Source organism: Rhamphochromis sp. 'chilingali' (genome assembly GCF_963969265.1).
Source record: "Rhamphochromis sp. 'chilingali' genome assembly, chromosome: 21".
NCBI classification, from domain to species: domain Eukaryota; kingdom Metazoa; phylum Chordata; class Actinopteri; order Cichliformes; family Cichlidae; genus Rhamphochromis; species Rhamphochromis sp. 'chilingali'.
This window is the reverse complement of record NC_137949.1, coordinates 25157533-25172260: the sequence shown is the minus strand read 5'-3', so window position 1 is coordinate 25172260 and position 14728 is coordinate 25157533. Positions and strand designations below refer to the sequence as shown.

Below are 14728 nucleotides of genomic sequence, written 5' to 3'. Positions count from 1 at the left end.
AGTCTTTTGCACATTATATTGCACTGTTGTGTCTGTATCATTCTGTTAAATAAAAACTTTCCTCAAACGTGTTAAACTTATGTAATGAGCCTATTTTGAAGATGTAAGGAGTAGAAAATACAGATATTTGTGGTAAAATGTGGGGAATAAATATAAAAAACTGTCAGAAAAATAAATACTCAAGTACAATATTGATACCTGAAAATTCTACTAAAATTCTACTAACAGTATTTGAACTTTGATATTTCCAGCTCTGAGCACTCTGAGTACGAAACAATCACAATCACCAGTGTATAACATTGTTTGCCCTTGTACAGCAGAGTGAGGCTTGTGGCTGTGAATGTGAGAACTATTAGATTCTCTTTTCTAAAGAAATTCGTAAAAGAAACAATGCCAAATAGAGGAGAAGGCTGCAAATTTCTCAAACACCACCAAAAAAAGACATTCACAGGATTTGCAGGGGAATAACTATTCTTAGTAAAGTGATGCTGAACTAAACATGGAGAAATCAGGCTTCCGCTCAGTATTTCGTTGTTTCACACTAGCTGGTGGGACATGCTTAGGCACCAAAACTACTGGACAGGTCTAGTCTTGCTGTGGTTTTCACACTGAACACTGCTGAAGGACATCTCATGTCCACGTTTGGGGATGCCAGTGATTTTGATAAATGAAAGCAAATGCAAAACCTTTTTAACAAAATAAATAATGTTTCAACCACATTTTGCGACCCAAACTAATTGAAAAACGTTAGTAGCTATGTACAAAATGTTCAAGACAAAATGGATGGATGTAGATGGAGGAATCTAGTGTGTGTTGATTGATGTTAAGTGGACAGTGATCTCTCCATTCTCTCCTGAAGCCAACAACCATCTATTTTGTTTTGTCCATGTTCAGAGACAGGTTGTTGACTCTACACAGGGGCGATCGTGGCTCAAGAGTTGGGAGTTCGCCTTGTAATCGGAAGGTTGCTGGTTCAAGCCCCAGCTTGGACAGTCTCGATCGTTGTGTCCTTGGGCAAGACACTTCACCCGTTGCCTACTGGTGGTGGTCAGAGGGCCCGGTGGCGCCAGTGTCCGGCAGCCTCGCCTCTGTCAGTGCGCCCCAGGGTGGCTACAATCTAGTTTGCCATCACCAGTGTGTGAATGTGTGTGTGAATGGGTGGATGACTGGATATGTAAAGCGCTTTGGGGTCCTTAGGGACTAGTAAAGCGCTATATAAATACAGGCCATTTACCATTTACAGGTCCGTTAGCTGTTGCACCTCCTCTCTGTATGCTGACTCATCGTCCTTACTGATGAGACCCACCACAGTCGTGTCATCGGCGAACTTGATAATGTGGTTTTAACTGTGCATTGCTGCGCAGTCGTGAGTCAGCAGAGTGAACAGCAGTAGGCTGAGCACACAGCCCTGAGGGGCTCCAGTGCTCAGTGTGGTGGTGTTGGAGATGCTGTTACCGATCTGGGCTCTCTGAGGTTTCTCTGTCAGAAAGTCCAGGATACAGTTTCACAGGGAGGTGTTCAAGCCCAGCAAGCTCAGTTTTCCAATCAGGTGCTGAGGAATGATTGTGCTGAATGCTGAACTGAAGTCTATGAATAGCATTCGTATATATGTGTCTTTATTGTCCAGGTGGGTGACAGCAAGATGTAGGGTGGTGGCGATGGCATCATCTGTTGACTGGTTTGGGCGATATGCAAACTGCTGTGGGTCCAGCGTGGGTGGCAACCTGGTCTTAATGTGAGTCATGACGAGCCTCTCAAAGCACTACATCATGATGGGAATCAGAAAAATAAGACGGCAGTCATTGAGGCAGGACACTGGGGACTTCTTTGGCATAGGAAAGAGGGTGGTGGCCTTGAAGCAAGTTGGGACAGCAGCAGTGCTCAATGAAGCTCTCACCCAGGGATGTTATCTGGACCAGCAGCTTTCTGAGAGTTAACTCTGCAAAGAGACACAGAACCTGACACACCAACACGCCATTCTGAGTGTCAAACTGTTCATAGAAGTTGTTCAGCGCATCTGGTAGGGAGGCGTCACCCTCGTAGGCAGTTGTTGTCTTCCTGTAGTTGGTGATGGCCTTGATGCTGTGCCACATGATGGAGTTACAGTCATGTAAACAGCGCTGTAAAATGGGCCTGCCGGCGGGTCCATGGTAAATGAAGAGTTAAACGGACAATTAAAACACATTTGCATGTATATACATATTAGCCACCTAGCTTAATCGTTTCTGGCTATTAAGGACCCTGGAATGTACTTCATAAATTTATCCGTAAGTTTGATCGTGCTACTTCTATAGCTAGCTAGCTCTACAGAAGAGGAGCAGGAATAAAGGGAGTATAGCTTTTTAAGTAGGAGCCCATTTTAGATGCAATGTTTCTTGAGATTAACAAATAAGAGCAAACACACAAACTGGTTCAATGCAGTTAATCTCCTAGTTTGTCTGATAGCTAAAAGTAGAGCTGCTGTAATTCAAAGTGAGAAAAGAGTGAGCAATAACCTCACTCAGAGATGGAGAGAGATGTAAGTCAGGAGAGGAAGAAGAGAGGTTATATTTAAAAGTAAGGACTGCTCAGTAGCATTTGATAAACTGGAAATTTAAAGCTGTGTTTTGTAAAACAAACTGAGGTATGCTAAATTTGTGTTGTTCAACAGTTGCATGAAAATACAAGGCAGTGTTGTGAAGGATAAACAGGTTAGTTTGCTGTTCTGTGGTGAATATGCAATGATGCATTGTGTTTTGTGACTGTTGCACAGCCATGGTCAGAGTTGATTAACAGATATCTCCCTGTTGATGTTGTACTTGTATCATCAAAATAATGTTGCTCCAGGATCAACACTGAAACTGACCAATCAAGTTGTTGTGATGTAATAGGGGGGAAAAGGACAAAATGCTCTTGTTTCTGAAACAAATGGTAAGCATCTAAAGTGTTTTCTTTATATACTTACGCAATATAACAAACATATTGTGATTCTTTCCCCCATGCTGAGCCACTGCAACCAATCTTAGAGTTGCCAAACTTTGCGTAGATATAGATGTAACACTGTCTGTGAGGCCGGATTTAAGAAATAAGTGCTTAAAATTAACATTTTTAGAACGTGTTTAGCACCATCTTGTGCTAGTACAGAACATCACATCACCGAGTGAAGGTTGGTTGAGGTTACTGAACTTACATAAACTTTGCTAACTAGTGATAGAACCAATAACTCAGTGGAAAACAAGGGGACTAAAACGAACAAGCACTCTGTACCGGCCCTGACTCCATTAGTTTTACGTTAAGAAACTGAGGATATACTGTCTCTTACTAAGTCTCTTACTTTCTTTCAAGATAAAGCAGGTCTTTAATTTGCCCAAATTAAAACCAGAGTCGCTTTAAGTTTCTGGGATGGTTTTTTTTTTTGGCTGTTTTTTTTTTAATCTTCTGCATCATACATTTCATTAATGTCTGTGATTAATTTACAAGCTGCCAGGCATCTAATTTCACACGTTTCTGTCTCATCAGTGAGTCATAATTGAAGCTATTAGTCATAATGATGACAGTTAATCAGCTAGTTTAAATAAAGATCCGATTGATGTTTTGTTTGATTTCATTAGCATATTTTCATCACTCCAAATATAACACATCAAAGATGTCCACAGGCATTTTGTGGGACAGTTTTTGTTTCTTTGCCTTCATTTAATGTTGACAAAACATAAAAATGATATAGCAACATATACAAATTCACCCTGTACCTGTACATCTTTTTTACTGAGAGAAGTTCAGGAGGCAATTTATCAGTTCACATTATTTTAGGTAACAATTTAGAGATTCAGGATGCACAACTGTGGAGCTCTCAGTGTCAGGACACAGAGAACTGGAGAACAATTCGTAATTCAAAGCACATATTAGACACATTGAAACAGAAAACATTTGTGGGGAGAGGCCCTGGTTTAGACTTAGCGCTCCCTGATTTGTTCTCCTCGTAGTCCTTCCTCATGGCAATGGTCTTTGACCTCCAGTCAGGGATCCTGTCCTGTGTGACTCCTCCCTACTCTACAGTTGTTATTGTTACTGTAGTTTCATTTCCATGCAGTTGTCAGCTTTACCAACAACTATCATCACTACTGGAACAGGATGTTATCATACACCCACACACGGCTTGTAAGCGTTTAACAGTTTCACTTTCAACACTTCACACTCCTGTGTCTTAGTCAACCCTTCACACTGTGAGGGTAATGCTTTATCCTTCTAACAAGGAGTGTTTCCACAGGTTACCACAAGCATTCAGTTCCATCAAGTAACTCTTTTACACGGGTTGGGAACTCCAGGGCCCTGTTTCAGGAAGCCGGTTTGGAAAACTCAGAGTGAAAAACGATACTCAGGGTTGAGTAACCCCGAACTGTCCAACTCGGAATATTCGGTTTCAGAAAGGCTGATAACAATTAGTTCAGTCAACGCGGAGTTGCTTTAACCCCAAGTGAAGCGCGCGGACGAGGATACATAAAGCCCTGATAAGCGGAGCACAGATTAAGCGAGTCACCATGGAGACGGAGGGAAAGAAGGCGCGGTCAATGTATTTCACAGCGCTTGAGGCCGAAATTCTGATGGCAGCATATGCCGATAACATGCAAATTCCGCGGAAAAAAGTAACACAGCCACAGCTGCAAAAGCATGCATGGCAAAACATAGCCGACAGAGTCAATGCGTGAGTGTTAATTTAAACATTGATCGAGGGATTTCCACCCATTTAACACGTTATTTTATCATATGTTATTTTATTTGTTATTTTATACATTTTATTTTGTGATGTGATGTGAGCGCAGGTGCAACCCAACAGGCCCCAAACGTGCCTGGCAGCAAGTAAAAATGAAATATAAAAATATAGTCCAAACAGGTAAGGTGTAATTGTATTATGAGCCATAGTGCTTGGTCTGTTTGTCCCATGTAAATCAATTGCAGTTAGAGGCTACATTAATTTTCTTTCTGTAAGCACTTATTGAAATTATCTGAGCACATTACAAGTACATATTTGCTTACTCTGTATGCTCAAATGTGGCCCGTTATAGCCAACAGAAAAAAAGCGGAGGCCCGAAAAACAGGTGGGGGTCCTCCACCACCACCACTCACAGAGGCTGAGCAGTTGGCCCTCAGCCAAAACAGTGGGCGCCCTGTGGCCGAAGGCATCTCTGCGGGGACATCCTCTGAGGCAATAACCCCGCAAGACACAAGTGCCTACATAAGGGGTAAATTCAAAATAATACATGATGTGCATACATCCTTTCTTCACGGTCACCTTTGCAGTGCTACTCATTCATTTGATAAACTCTTTACCATAATGGATTATTTTGTAGTGAAGTTATTTTCCGACTGATTTTGCCTTCCCTCAGCCTTGGTTGTCTTTGAGAGCATAATGACAATGAAGTGTAAGGTGCTTGGTATGTTTGTTAATTGCCATTTGGTCCCTTGTAAGTTATAAGTGACCTGTATAAACCTCATATTCTATCAGTTGATGGTGATGGTGTACTGCATCTGGTGCAGCCTCCTGTTGAGCCAGACCAACATGCAGTTGTGAGTAATACTCCACAGATTATATGAGTTTACAGTAGAACAGCAATGTTGTTTATTTCTTTACTACAGGAAAATAATGAAGAAACATTGACAGCTGTTACAGAGGAGGAAGCAACAGAGACACTTTATGAGGTTTACATCTTTTAATACTTTGTGTACAGGAAATACAGGCGACCAATAAAGCCAGTTGAACAAAAAATCTGTTTATTCTTCTTTCAACATGTTGAGGTGATGGGTCAAAAGAAATGATTGTGACATATGGTGTCTCTGACTGCTCTTCCATCTTGTATGTCCGTGGGAGGGTCAGGATGTTCATGGTTTGGATCACTGCTGATGTTTGGTTCAGAAGGACAGTGTTCTCCTCTAATTGTGGCAATGTTGTGAAGAATCACACATGCCACAATAATGTCACATGCCCTTTCTGGGGTGACCCTGAGTCTTTGCAGGCACTGGAACCGGGCCTTAAGCATTCCGATAGTCATTTCAATTCTGGCTCTTGTCCTGCAATTAGCCAGATTATATCGCTGCTGTGGGCCCGGTTCAGGGTCAGGGTAAGGGGTAAGCAAATAGGGTAAACATGGATACCCCCTATCACCAAGCAAGTAGCCAGTGAACTCTCCTAAGACAGAAGGGTACACTTCAGTTCAAATGTCCCTGAAGCAATTGGTCTTTATATATTTTAAAGTATTCTCAACTCACCATGTCCAAATTTTGTGCTCAGTGTACATTCACGGAATATTTGTGAGTCATGGACAGAGCCTGGCCACTTGGCTTCCACATTTGTGATAATGTTGGCAGCATCACATATGATCTCCACAGTGCAGAGAACACAAATTAGCATCCATTACTATAATGAAATAATTTGTTAGTTTGACATGCTACAGGGAACTATGTACCTGTACATTAATGCTGTGGAAAGACTTCCTGTTCACATAGTCTCCTTCATTTACTGAAGGAGCAATGATTGGAATGTGAGTGCCATCTGTACAGCCAATCACGCCTGGGAACCCTGAAAATAAATGTGCAATTTAAGTAGTAGTCCAAGTATCACCACATCATAAATTAAGTTTTGTTCATCCTGATACCTGCAATTTTGTGGCATCCCTCTTTGATAAATCTTGTGGGTCTATGACCGGGGAACACCACAGACGAGTACAGGAGACGTTTCAGTGCAACTGTAACATTCCTGACTGCCCGACAGACGGTAGCCTTGGAAACGTGCTCAGCGTCACCAATATTATACAGAAAGCTCCCGTTTGCAAGAAACCGAAGTGCAATACAAATAATATGCAATGAACTGAGAGCATGTCCGCGATGTGTCACATGCGTAATATATGGCCTGAGGATGTTATCCAAATAAATTATAGATTGTGCTGAGAAACGGTAACGTTCGCACAGAAAATCATCAGGAAATGATAAAATGTCCAAACGCGCTCTGATCACTCTCTCCCGGCGGAGAGCCCTGCGGAGAATTTGGGCTTCACGATCTACTGGCTCTTCAAGGAAGTGGCACGCCATGTCCGACACTTCCTACTGTCAGGTTTCCGACAAAGGGGCGGAGACAGTCAGGGTTAGTTGTAGTAAACCTGCTAGGGGGCAGGTTAGCTTCACGGAGTGTGTCGTCATAGTGACTCACTCAGGCTGCAGCTGAACTCGCTTTGTGAAACCGAAAACCCAGAGTTTTCGTTAACTCAGGGTATACTTACTCGGTTTTTCCACTAAACCGGCTTCCTGAAACAGGGCCCAGGCCTCAAGGTCCGGTGTCCTGCAGGTTTTAGATATCACCCTGGGTCAACACACCTGAATCAAATGATTAGTTCATTACCAGGCGTCTGCACAAGTTCTCCACCCCTCCTCTATTAAGTGAAGAAAAGGTTAACCCTCATTGTAGGCATTCAATCAGAATGGAAGAAATTAATAAAGGCCGAGGTCATCTGATCAAATTAGATTTCATGTTTTTATTTACAAAAACTTTCAGAGAGAACAACTTCCACAAGATGATGTGTCATAAATGACATATTTCTTGTATTTATATTAAAACCAGTTATTGGTACAGGTCCGTTAGAGGTATAGGTCAATATGTACAACACTGTGAAAAAGTCTTGAGCTACAGCTTGTTTCCTTATATTTTGAAAAAGAAGATGGACAAGGGCAGAGGTTAATTGAAGTATGTGCAAATATGCATGAAAATACAGTATAAAAGGCAAAACACGAGTGTCCATAATTCTAACAACAGCAAAAGTTAATATTTTACAATACCACAATTATTCTTTAATACACCTTAAATACTCTTTAAGTAATCTTCAGGAATAGTTTCCATGTTTCTTCAAAACTTTGGATGTTGACTCTCAGAATGATCCCACATCTTTACGGGATGTTAGTGCAGTTTGAAGATCACACTGCTTTCTTTACAGCCACTGAGATAAGTGAGCAATACTGCATTTAAACCATATGATGGAGGCAGAGACTAATAAAAGCACAGTAGGGGAGTCTTTCAAGAAGGCTCTATACAGTGGATTGTGAACTGCGTGAACCACCGCTCTGACTCACTGTAGATTTAAGCAGCACCAGCCTCCCTCTGTGGTAAATGGTTAACTCCACGTGTACAAGCACACAACACCATATATCCTCCTCTCCCTGATTCCAGAGTATAATTCCTAGAATAAGGCTAACAAGCCTTTCCAACCTTTAATGTGGACATGCTCTCCATTTCATCTCTGTCATGAAATGGAGAGAATCTTATCTGAGATGTGGTTTGGTTCAAAATCCTGGATCAGTGAGATTTTTGAAAATACTTTATAAAATAACCAATGAGTTCCTCCTACCATGTTGACTTTGGTCCTCCACCCCAGCCGTTGTGGGTTTCCTATGAGGCCTCTGATTTGCTACCAGAGTGCAAACAGGTGATGCAGGCTGGTTTAAGTGGTAGCTCCGAGTTTGGGTGAATGTGATTAATTTTTTAATGTGGGCCTTGATTTGTCCTCTAAACTTCCCTGTGGCAAAATAATAAACTACAGGATCCAAAATGCAGTTGAGGCCCATAAGAACCAGGGTGATCTGATGAGCGTCGCTCAGCAACTGACGAGTGGTCTCGCTGTACTTCACGTGGCCGAAGCCGTCTTCGATCTCCAGCACTGCCAGAGCCCAGGGGCCTTGAACTATGTGGTGTGGCAGGAAACACAGAACAAACACTCCCACCACTGCCAGCAACATCTGGAGAGCCCTCCGTTTCACCCCTGTGGGCCATTTAAATATGGATGTCACAGTGAGCTTTTTAGACTGTGTTCCTGAAGACTGACTTTCTGACTGAGGAGAATTTTTACAAACTAAAATTCGAGCAATAAGGACATTGCATATCACAATGAGTAAAAAGACAACAAAAAACAATCCAATTATTAGAAAATGAGTGACAGCCACTTTTTTCTTCTTGTCATTAGTTCCACCCTGGTATCCCTCAAAACAGCGACGTATGTCAGTGTTGTTTTTACGGTGCACGTTGATCCCTGGACTCACCAGAAAAGGAACAGAAATCATCAGAACAAACACCCAGATACAAATACAAACAATAATTCCACGAATTCTGCGGTTTGACGAGGCTGCGTCTAGAGGCCGAGTCACCGCCCAGCATCTGTTGATGCTGATGGCTGAAAGGAAGAGGATGGTGCCGTAGGTGTTGATGAAAAAGAAGGTGCCTGTCACCCGGCACATGACGTCTCCATAAACCCAGTCTCCCTCACGGATATAATAGTCAATCCAAAAGGGAAGAGCACACACAAACAGAAGATCAGCGATGGTCAAGTTGGTCATATAGATGTGAATTTCTCCCATGGCCTTGAATTGACGAAGGCAGCGCAGGACAAACAGCACGTAGAGGTTAGAGATGAAGCCCAGGATGAAGAAGATGATGTAGAAAACCGGGATGAACACATAACGAAACTGAGAGTCCAGGAACGGACTCTCAGTGGAATTAATGGTTGTGGACTCCACACTACTCATCGTTGTCATAGTAACTGATTGAGTCATCCTTGTCTGTGGGAAACAAAATACATTACCATAAATACAGTGTCCTGTGACAGATGAGCAGAGTTTTGATGCAGATGACAAAGGTAAAGCGTACAATGGAGGGAAAAGCCTTTGAGAATAACTTATTTTTGTTGTCCTTCCATTGAAGGCAGGTATAATAAATAAAAGCAACAAATAAGTAAAAACAACAGTAAATGACTACAATAGGTTTAAAATAATGAAAGTAACAAGCAACAACATTTCTCCTGCTTCAAGGACTAAGTTGTGTATCAGTATTTATTTGTAAAAATGTATTTACCAGTCAAATATTGTGTCCCTTTCATCACCTTTTTAGCCATTAAATTAATTTAAGATGTATTAATGTATACACCAATCAGGCATAACATTATGCCACCTGCCTAATGTTGTGTTCCTCCCCCTTTTGCTTCTAAAACAGCCATGAACCATCCAGGCATGGAATCCACTAGACCCCCAGAGGTGTGTATCTGGCACCAAGACAGTAACAGATCTTTGAAGTCCTGGATGAAGTCATGGATCTGACTTGTTTGTCCTGGAGAACTCACAAGATGCATGACTGGATTGAGATCTGGTTAATTTTGAAGCCAAGCCAATACTTCAAACTTGTTGTTGTGCCTCTCAAACCACTGCTGAACCATTTTTGTGTTGTGGCAGGGCGCTTTATCCTGTGTTGGGATGGAATTATTTGAAGTGCCTCAGTTCTATGCTTTATATTAACTAAAATGCCATATAACCATATAGCGTGGTATTAAGTGGACACGGCCCTGAAAATAAAGGCAATAGACTACGTGTCCTTGGGGGGTAGAACGCTGTAGACTCTTGCTCACGCTTGGCTGGGAGAGAGTACATAACGGGGACCATCTTCTAGTGGAAAGTTACTGAGACACTGTTGTTCAGACTAGAGAGGGACCAGCAGGCACCTAGTTTTGAGAAAACAAAACTAGGTGTAGTTTAATGTAATTTAAACTACAGTAGCTCACCACTGTTTAGTCTTCTAGTTTCTAATTAGTTGCCTGTTGATTTATGTGTGTCAATGTGCTGCTGGGACTGCCCCAGTATATTTTGAGGTTGGAGGCTGAGCTATGAAAATCCCCAGGTACATGTAATAAAATTAATTGATTGTTTATTTTGAGAAAAATAAGAATGGGATATTACACTGTTTTATGATGCATTATACTACTGATTTATAAGAAATACTGTTTGTGTAGAATCATGACCTTATTTCTCTGATTAGGGAGAACAATACATACTGCACAGGAAGCCAAGGTTGTAACTTAGGCTCACTGAGAGGGAGAAAGAATGTGAATGCTTAGCTATAAGAATGTGAGAAACGGTCAGGCACTTTGAGATTTTGCCGATTTTTCTGTTTCTGTGAAAGGTCTACATGGTCTGCAACAATGTTTAGGTAGGTGGTGCGTGTCAAAGTAACATCCACATGAATAGCAGTACCCAGCAGAACATTGCATATCTAACCATTACACTGCTACCGCCAGCTTCTTCCAGTTCATCCTGGGATTCTTCAGGTAAAGATATAAACTTATCCAGCCATTCATGGGATGTAAAAGAAAATGTGACTAACCAGTCCAGGGCATCTTCTTCCATTGCTCAGTGGTCCAGCTCTGACACCTGTGCATTCAGAGGATACACAACAAATTGACACTTTTCTATTAGGACCAGCACTAACATAATTTAAACTACAGTAGCTCACCACTGTTTAGTCTTCTAGTTTCTAATTAGTTTTTATTTTTAATTCATTTTGACTTTTTGCTTTAAATTCACTCTATTTTCCATTAGTTTCTATAGTGGATTTTGGTTTTTACTGTTTTTAGTTATTATTGTATGGAGGGCATATGTCAGAGGAAGGTCTTAGGAAAAGTAGTACAAGTATCCAAGTGTTTCCTCTATATTTGTATTTTATTTTAGTTACTTTTCCGAGTTCAACAAAATGTTTCAGTTAGTTTACTTTTTTTTTTCAAAAGTTTTCAAAAGTGGTTTTTTTTTCACAGATAATTATAATAGGCTACTGACAGCTGTACACCCCATAAGAGCTGCATTTCTAACTCAGTTGAATAACCATAAAAGGTCATCACTTGTTTAAATCCTTACATTTGCCCATTTTTCCTGCTTCTAACACATCAACTTTGAGGACAAAATGATCATTCGCTCCTTCATGTATCACACCCACTACTTTGTGCCGTAAGGAACAGATAATCATGACAATGTCTGATCTGTGTATATTTCCACTATCTTCTCTCCTTCTCATCTGTTTTCACTTCTTTTATTTACTTTTTAATTTTTTTTCTGTTCTCCCTTCTTCCATTATCTTAAATAATGTAATAAAAGGCTAGTTGAGCAAATTTTCTGGAGACCATCCTGCAATTGGATTCTCGGGCCACACCTATATTCGAACAAAGGCTTTGTGAAGTGTTGTGTTTTATCATGTTTATGTAATCTGTCTCCAAACAAACATCTCAACACTCTTTATAAAAGAGACTGTCAAGACTGTTAGCACTAGGTATCTGCCATAGCCTTTTTATTACTGAATCAATTAACTCTCAGTCAAACACTATAGGTAGACACACAGACTCATTCATCTGCATCTTATAATAACACTATACATCATGAAGCCTCAGTTGTAGACCATGAGGGAAAGACTGGGGTTGGATTTCTGACTTGTTTATGTTCATTTTATTGCTTACGCTAAAGTGATTACAGAACTAGAGATCTCTCTCACGTGGCCTGAATTCAGTCAAAGATAAGCGTCAGAATTAAAACAGAAAGTAGTGCAAAAAGGGTCAAAGGTTGAACCAGGACGTGGTTCTCAGACTATGAACTGCTGTAAAACAGCTGACACTGAATCACAGTGCAAACTCTTACAACCTAAATACATACAAGGAGAATCTGTCACTGAACAAGCTTGAAACCCACTTACGATAAAGAACAACAGTCCAACAGTAAATAAGTAGATAATAATCTCTGTTTGTTGTTAGTTTTACTGTATTTTTTTCTGAATATGTGCCACACTGAAATTACTGTAATTGCTTTATCAATGGTTAGTTGATGTTACATGACCTGCTGTGATAATATATCCTCTGTGTCATTTTAAAAGAAAAATTACAGAAAGAACCGTACACTTACCGTCTGCTTCTTCTGTTGTTTAATGAATTTACAGCTGCAGTTCAGCAACAGCATGACTTCTCTGACAGAGAGGGAATTTATGCATCAGACTGTGTGAGTGGGAGTGTTCTCTCGGGGCAAGACGGAGGAGGTGTCGCTTCAGTCTTCTTAGGAAAGCCCCAAATGGTCCAAAGTACGTAACGTTCACCTCCACAGTTTCATACACCTGACAATAACAAGCACCAAGAAGAACAACAACAAAGAAATAATGTTACCAAGTAAAGAAATGAGCTGCTTACACAGGAAAACTGGCCCTTAAAAAGGAGAATGTCTGGCACATGCTGATACGAGACATAAAAATGTGGGGGTTATAGTTGTTAGTTTGTGTATGAAAAGTCACTGCCACTATTCACAGATCTTGGTTACATGTAATTTTCTTTAAAAAAAAAAAAAATGCTGCAAAATGTGTTACCGATTATTTTAAATCACCCTAAAATAAAACAGGAACCAGAGTAGGAGCAGGCCCTGTGTCGCTGTGCCATCTTCTTCCATCATATACATAAGCATAAACTTACAGAAAGAAGGAGGAATATATTATTTAGAAATAGTGTAAAAACTTTACCGTGAACAGGTGTATCTGCCAAACACTGAGCTTCTCTTGTCTATCAGGCCGTCACCTGCCGAGGGAATTCCCGCAGATCAACGTCACCGTTAATTACGTCCATCCGAAAGCAAATTCGAAGATTGCGACTGACACCCCCGTGTACTCGCTCCAATCCCTCTGTCCCGAGGCCCCTAATGTTATTCTGTTGGACTTTAATTACTGTAATTTGAAGAAAACACTGGGCACTTTCTATAAATATGTCAATTCTCCTACACGCTTCTGGATCTTTGTTATGGTTCCATTAAAGGTGCGTATACATCTGTGGCAGGCCCCGCACTCAGATCCTCTGACCAAAACACGGTGCATCTCCTGCCTGTTTATAGGACTGTGCTACGGAGAGAGAAGGCGAGGAAACACCCCACAAAAGTATGATAACGACGTCTCTTTAGACCTGCAGGGCTGCTTTGCCTGCACTGACTGGTCGGTGTTTACAGAGTCATCCGAAAACATTAATGAACTGATCAACGTTATCTGCAGCTTTTGTAGAGATATGATTATTCCTTTAAAAGTTGTGCATAGTTTTCCCAAATAACAAACCATGGTCTTCGAGGCTGATTCATGAAAGGAAGACAGCTTTTATTGAAGGGAATATCTCTAAGGTAAAAAAAAAATTACAAAGGAGATATGAGTTTGTTTCTTGGTGTTATCAGTCGTTTTTAAATTTCAACACCTTGAAAACTAAGGACATGGTAATTGAATTCAGGAAGCCATCCCCTCATCGTGCAATGAATGGTGTAGCCATTGACCTGGTGGATAGCTATAAGTATTTGTGGGTTATTCTTGTTATTGCTCTGTCCTTTGAGTCACATTTTGCTGCTACATTGAAAAAAAATGTCCAACAACGACTGTATTTTTTTAAGGAGATTGAGAGTTTTTAATGTTTCATCTGCAATGATGACCCTTTTTTATGAAAGTTTTATTGATTTAATATTTTGTATCATTGCTTGGTACCGATATTTGTCTTTAGACCAGACTTGGTCTGGACTCCAGAGCACTGAGATTAAGCTAACTGGTAGCAAGAGCCACCTTTCAAACTGACTCAACAGTGGACATCTAGGCATGGTGTGAGTTGTGTGCGTCGCTAAAGAACTGTAAGATTGATTCCTGCCTGGAAAGGACAGTCTTGAGCCTTTTATGTCATTTAGGAAATCAGCTTATGTAGAAGACATCTGTACTTGTGAATAAGCGAGCAGTGAAAAGAAGTTCTCCATGTGTGCGTCTTAGAATATTAAAAATGAGAAGGAATCTGATAATACTAGAATATGAATCATGTCAGCATAAAAAATGTTAAAAGTGGGAAAGCACAAAGGATACAGAACATCTTCTCATTTGTCAACACCAACCACATGCCTCCATTCATTT

At 40.8% G+C, this 14728-nt stretch overlaps 2 protein-coding genes across 2 annotated transcripts; both read right to left on the bottom strand.

Annotated features, from left to right (window-relative positions):
* Nucleotides 1-5780: 5780 nt before the first annotated feature.
* On the bottom strand, nt 5781-7174 carry LOC308389136 (putative nuclease HARBI1; the record flags this gene model as incomplete). Its single annotated transcript, XM_080870312.1, has 4 exons — nt 6630-7174; nt 6441-6553; nt 6244-6355; nt 5781-6163 (listed from the first exon to the last, which is right to left on the bottom strand). Exons 1-4 carry the CDS (start codon nt 7060-7062, stop codon nt 5781-5783), a joined length of 1041 nt encoding a protein of 346 aa, XP_080726438.1. The 5' UTR covers nt 7063-7174.
* A 350-nt stretch (nt 7175-7524) lies between these two features.
* LOC308389917 (platelet-activating factor receptor-like) lies at nt 7525-13657 on the bottom strand. The gene is made up of 4 exons (XM_080871524.1): nt 13325-13657; nt 12724-12928; nt 11165-11211; nt 7525-9573 (listed from the first exon to the last, which is right to left on the bottom strand). The coding sequence occupies exon 4, from the start codon at nt 9565-9567 to the stop codon at nt 8341-8343; it is 1227 nt and encodes a 408-aa protein (XP_080727650.1). The 5' UTR covers nt 9568-9573; nt 11165-11211; nt 12724-12928; nt 13325-13657; the 3' UTR covers nt 7525-8340.
* Between the last annotated feature and the right edge of the window lie 1071 nt (nt 13658-14728).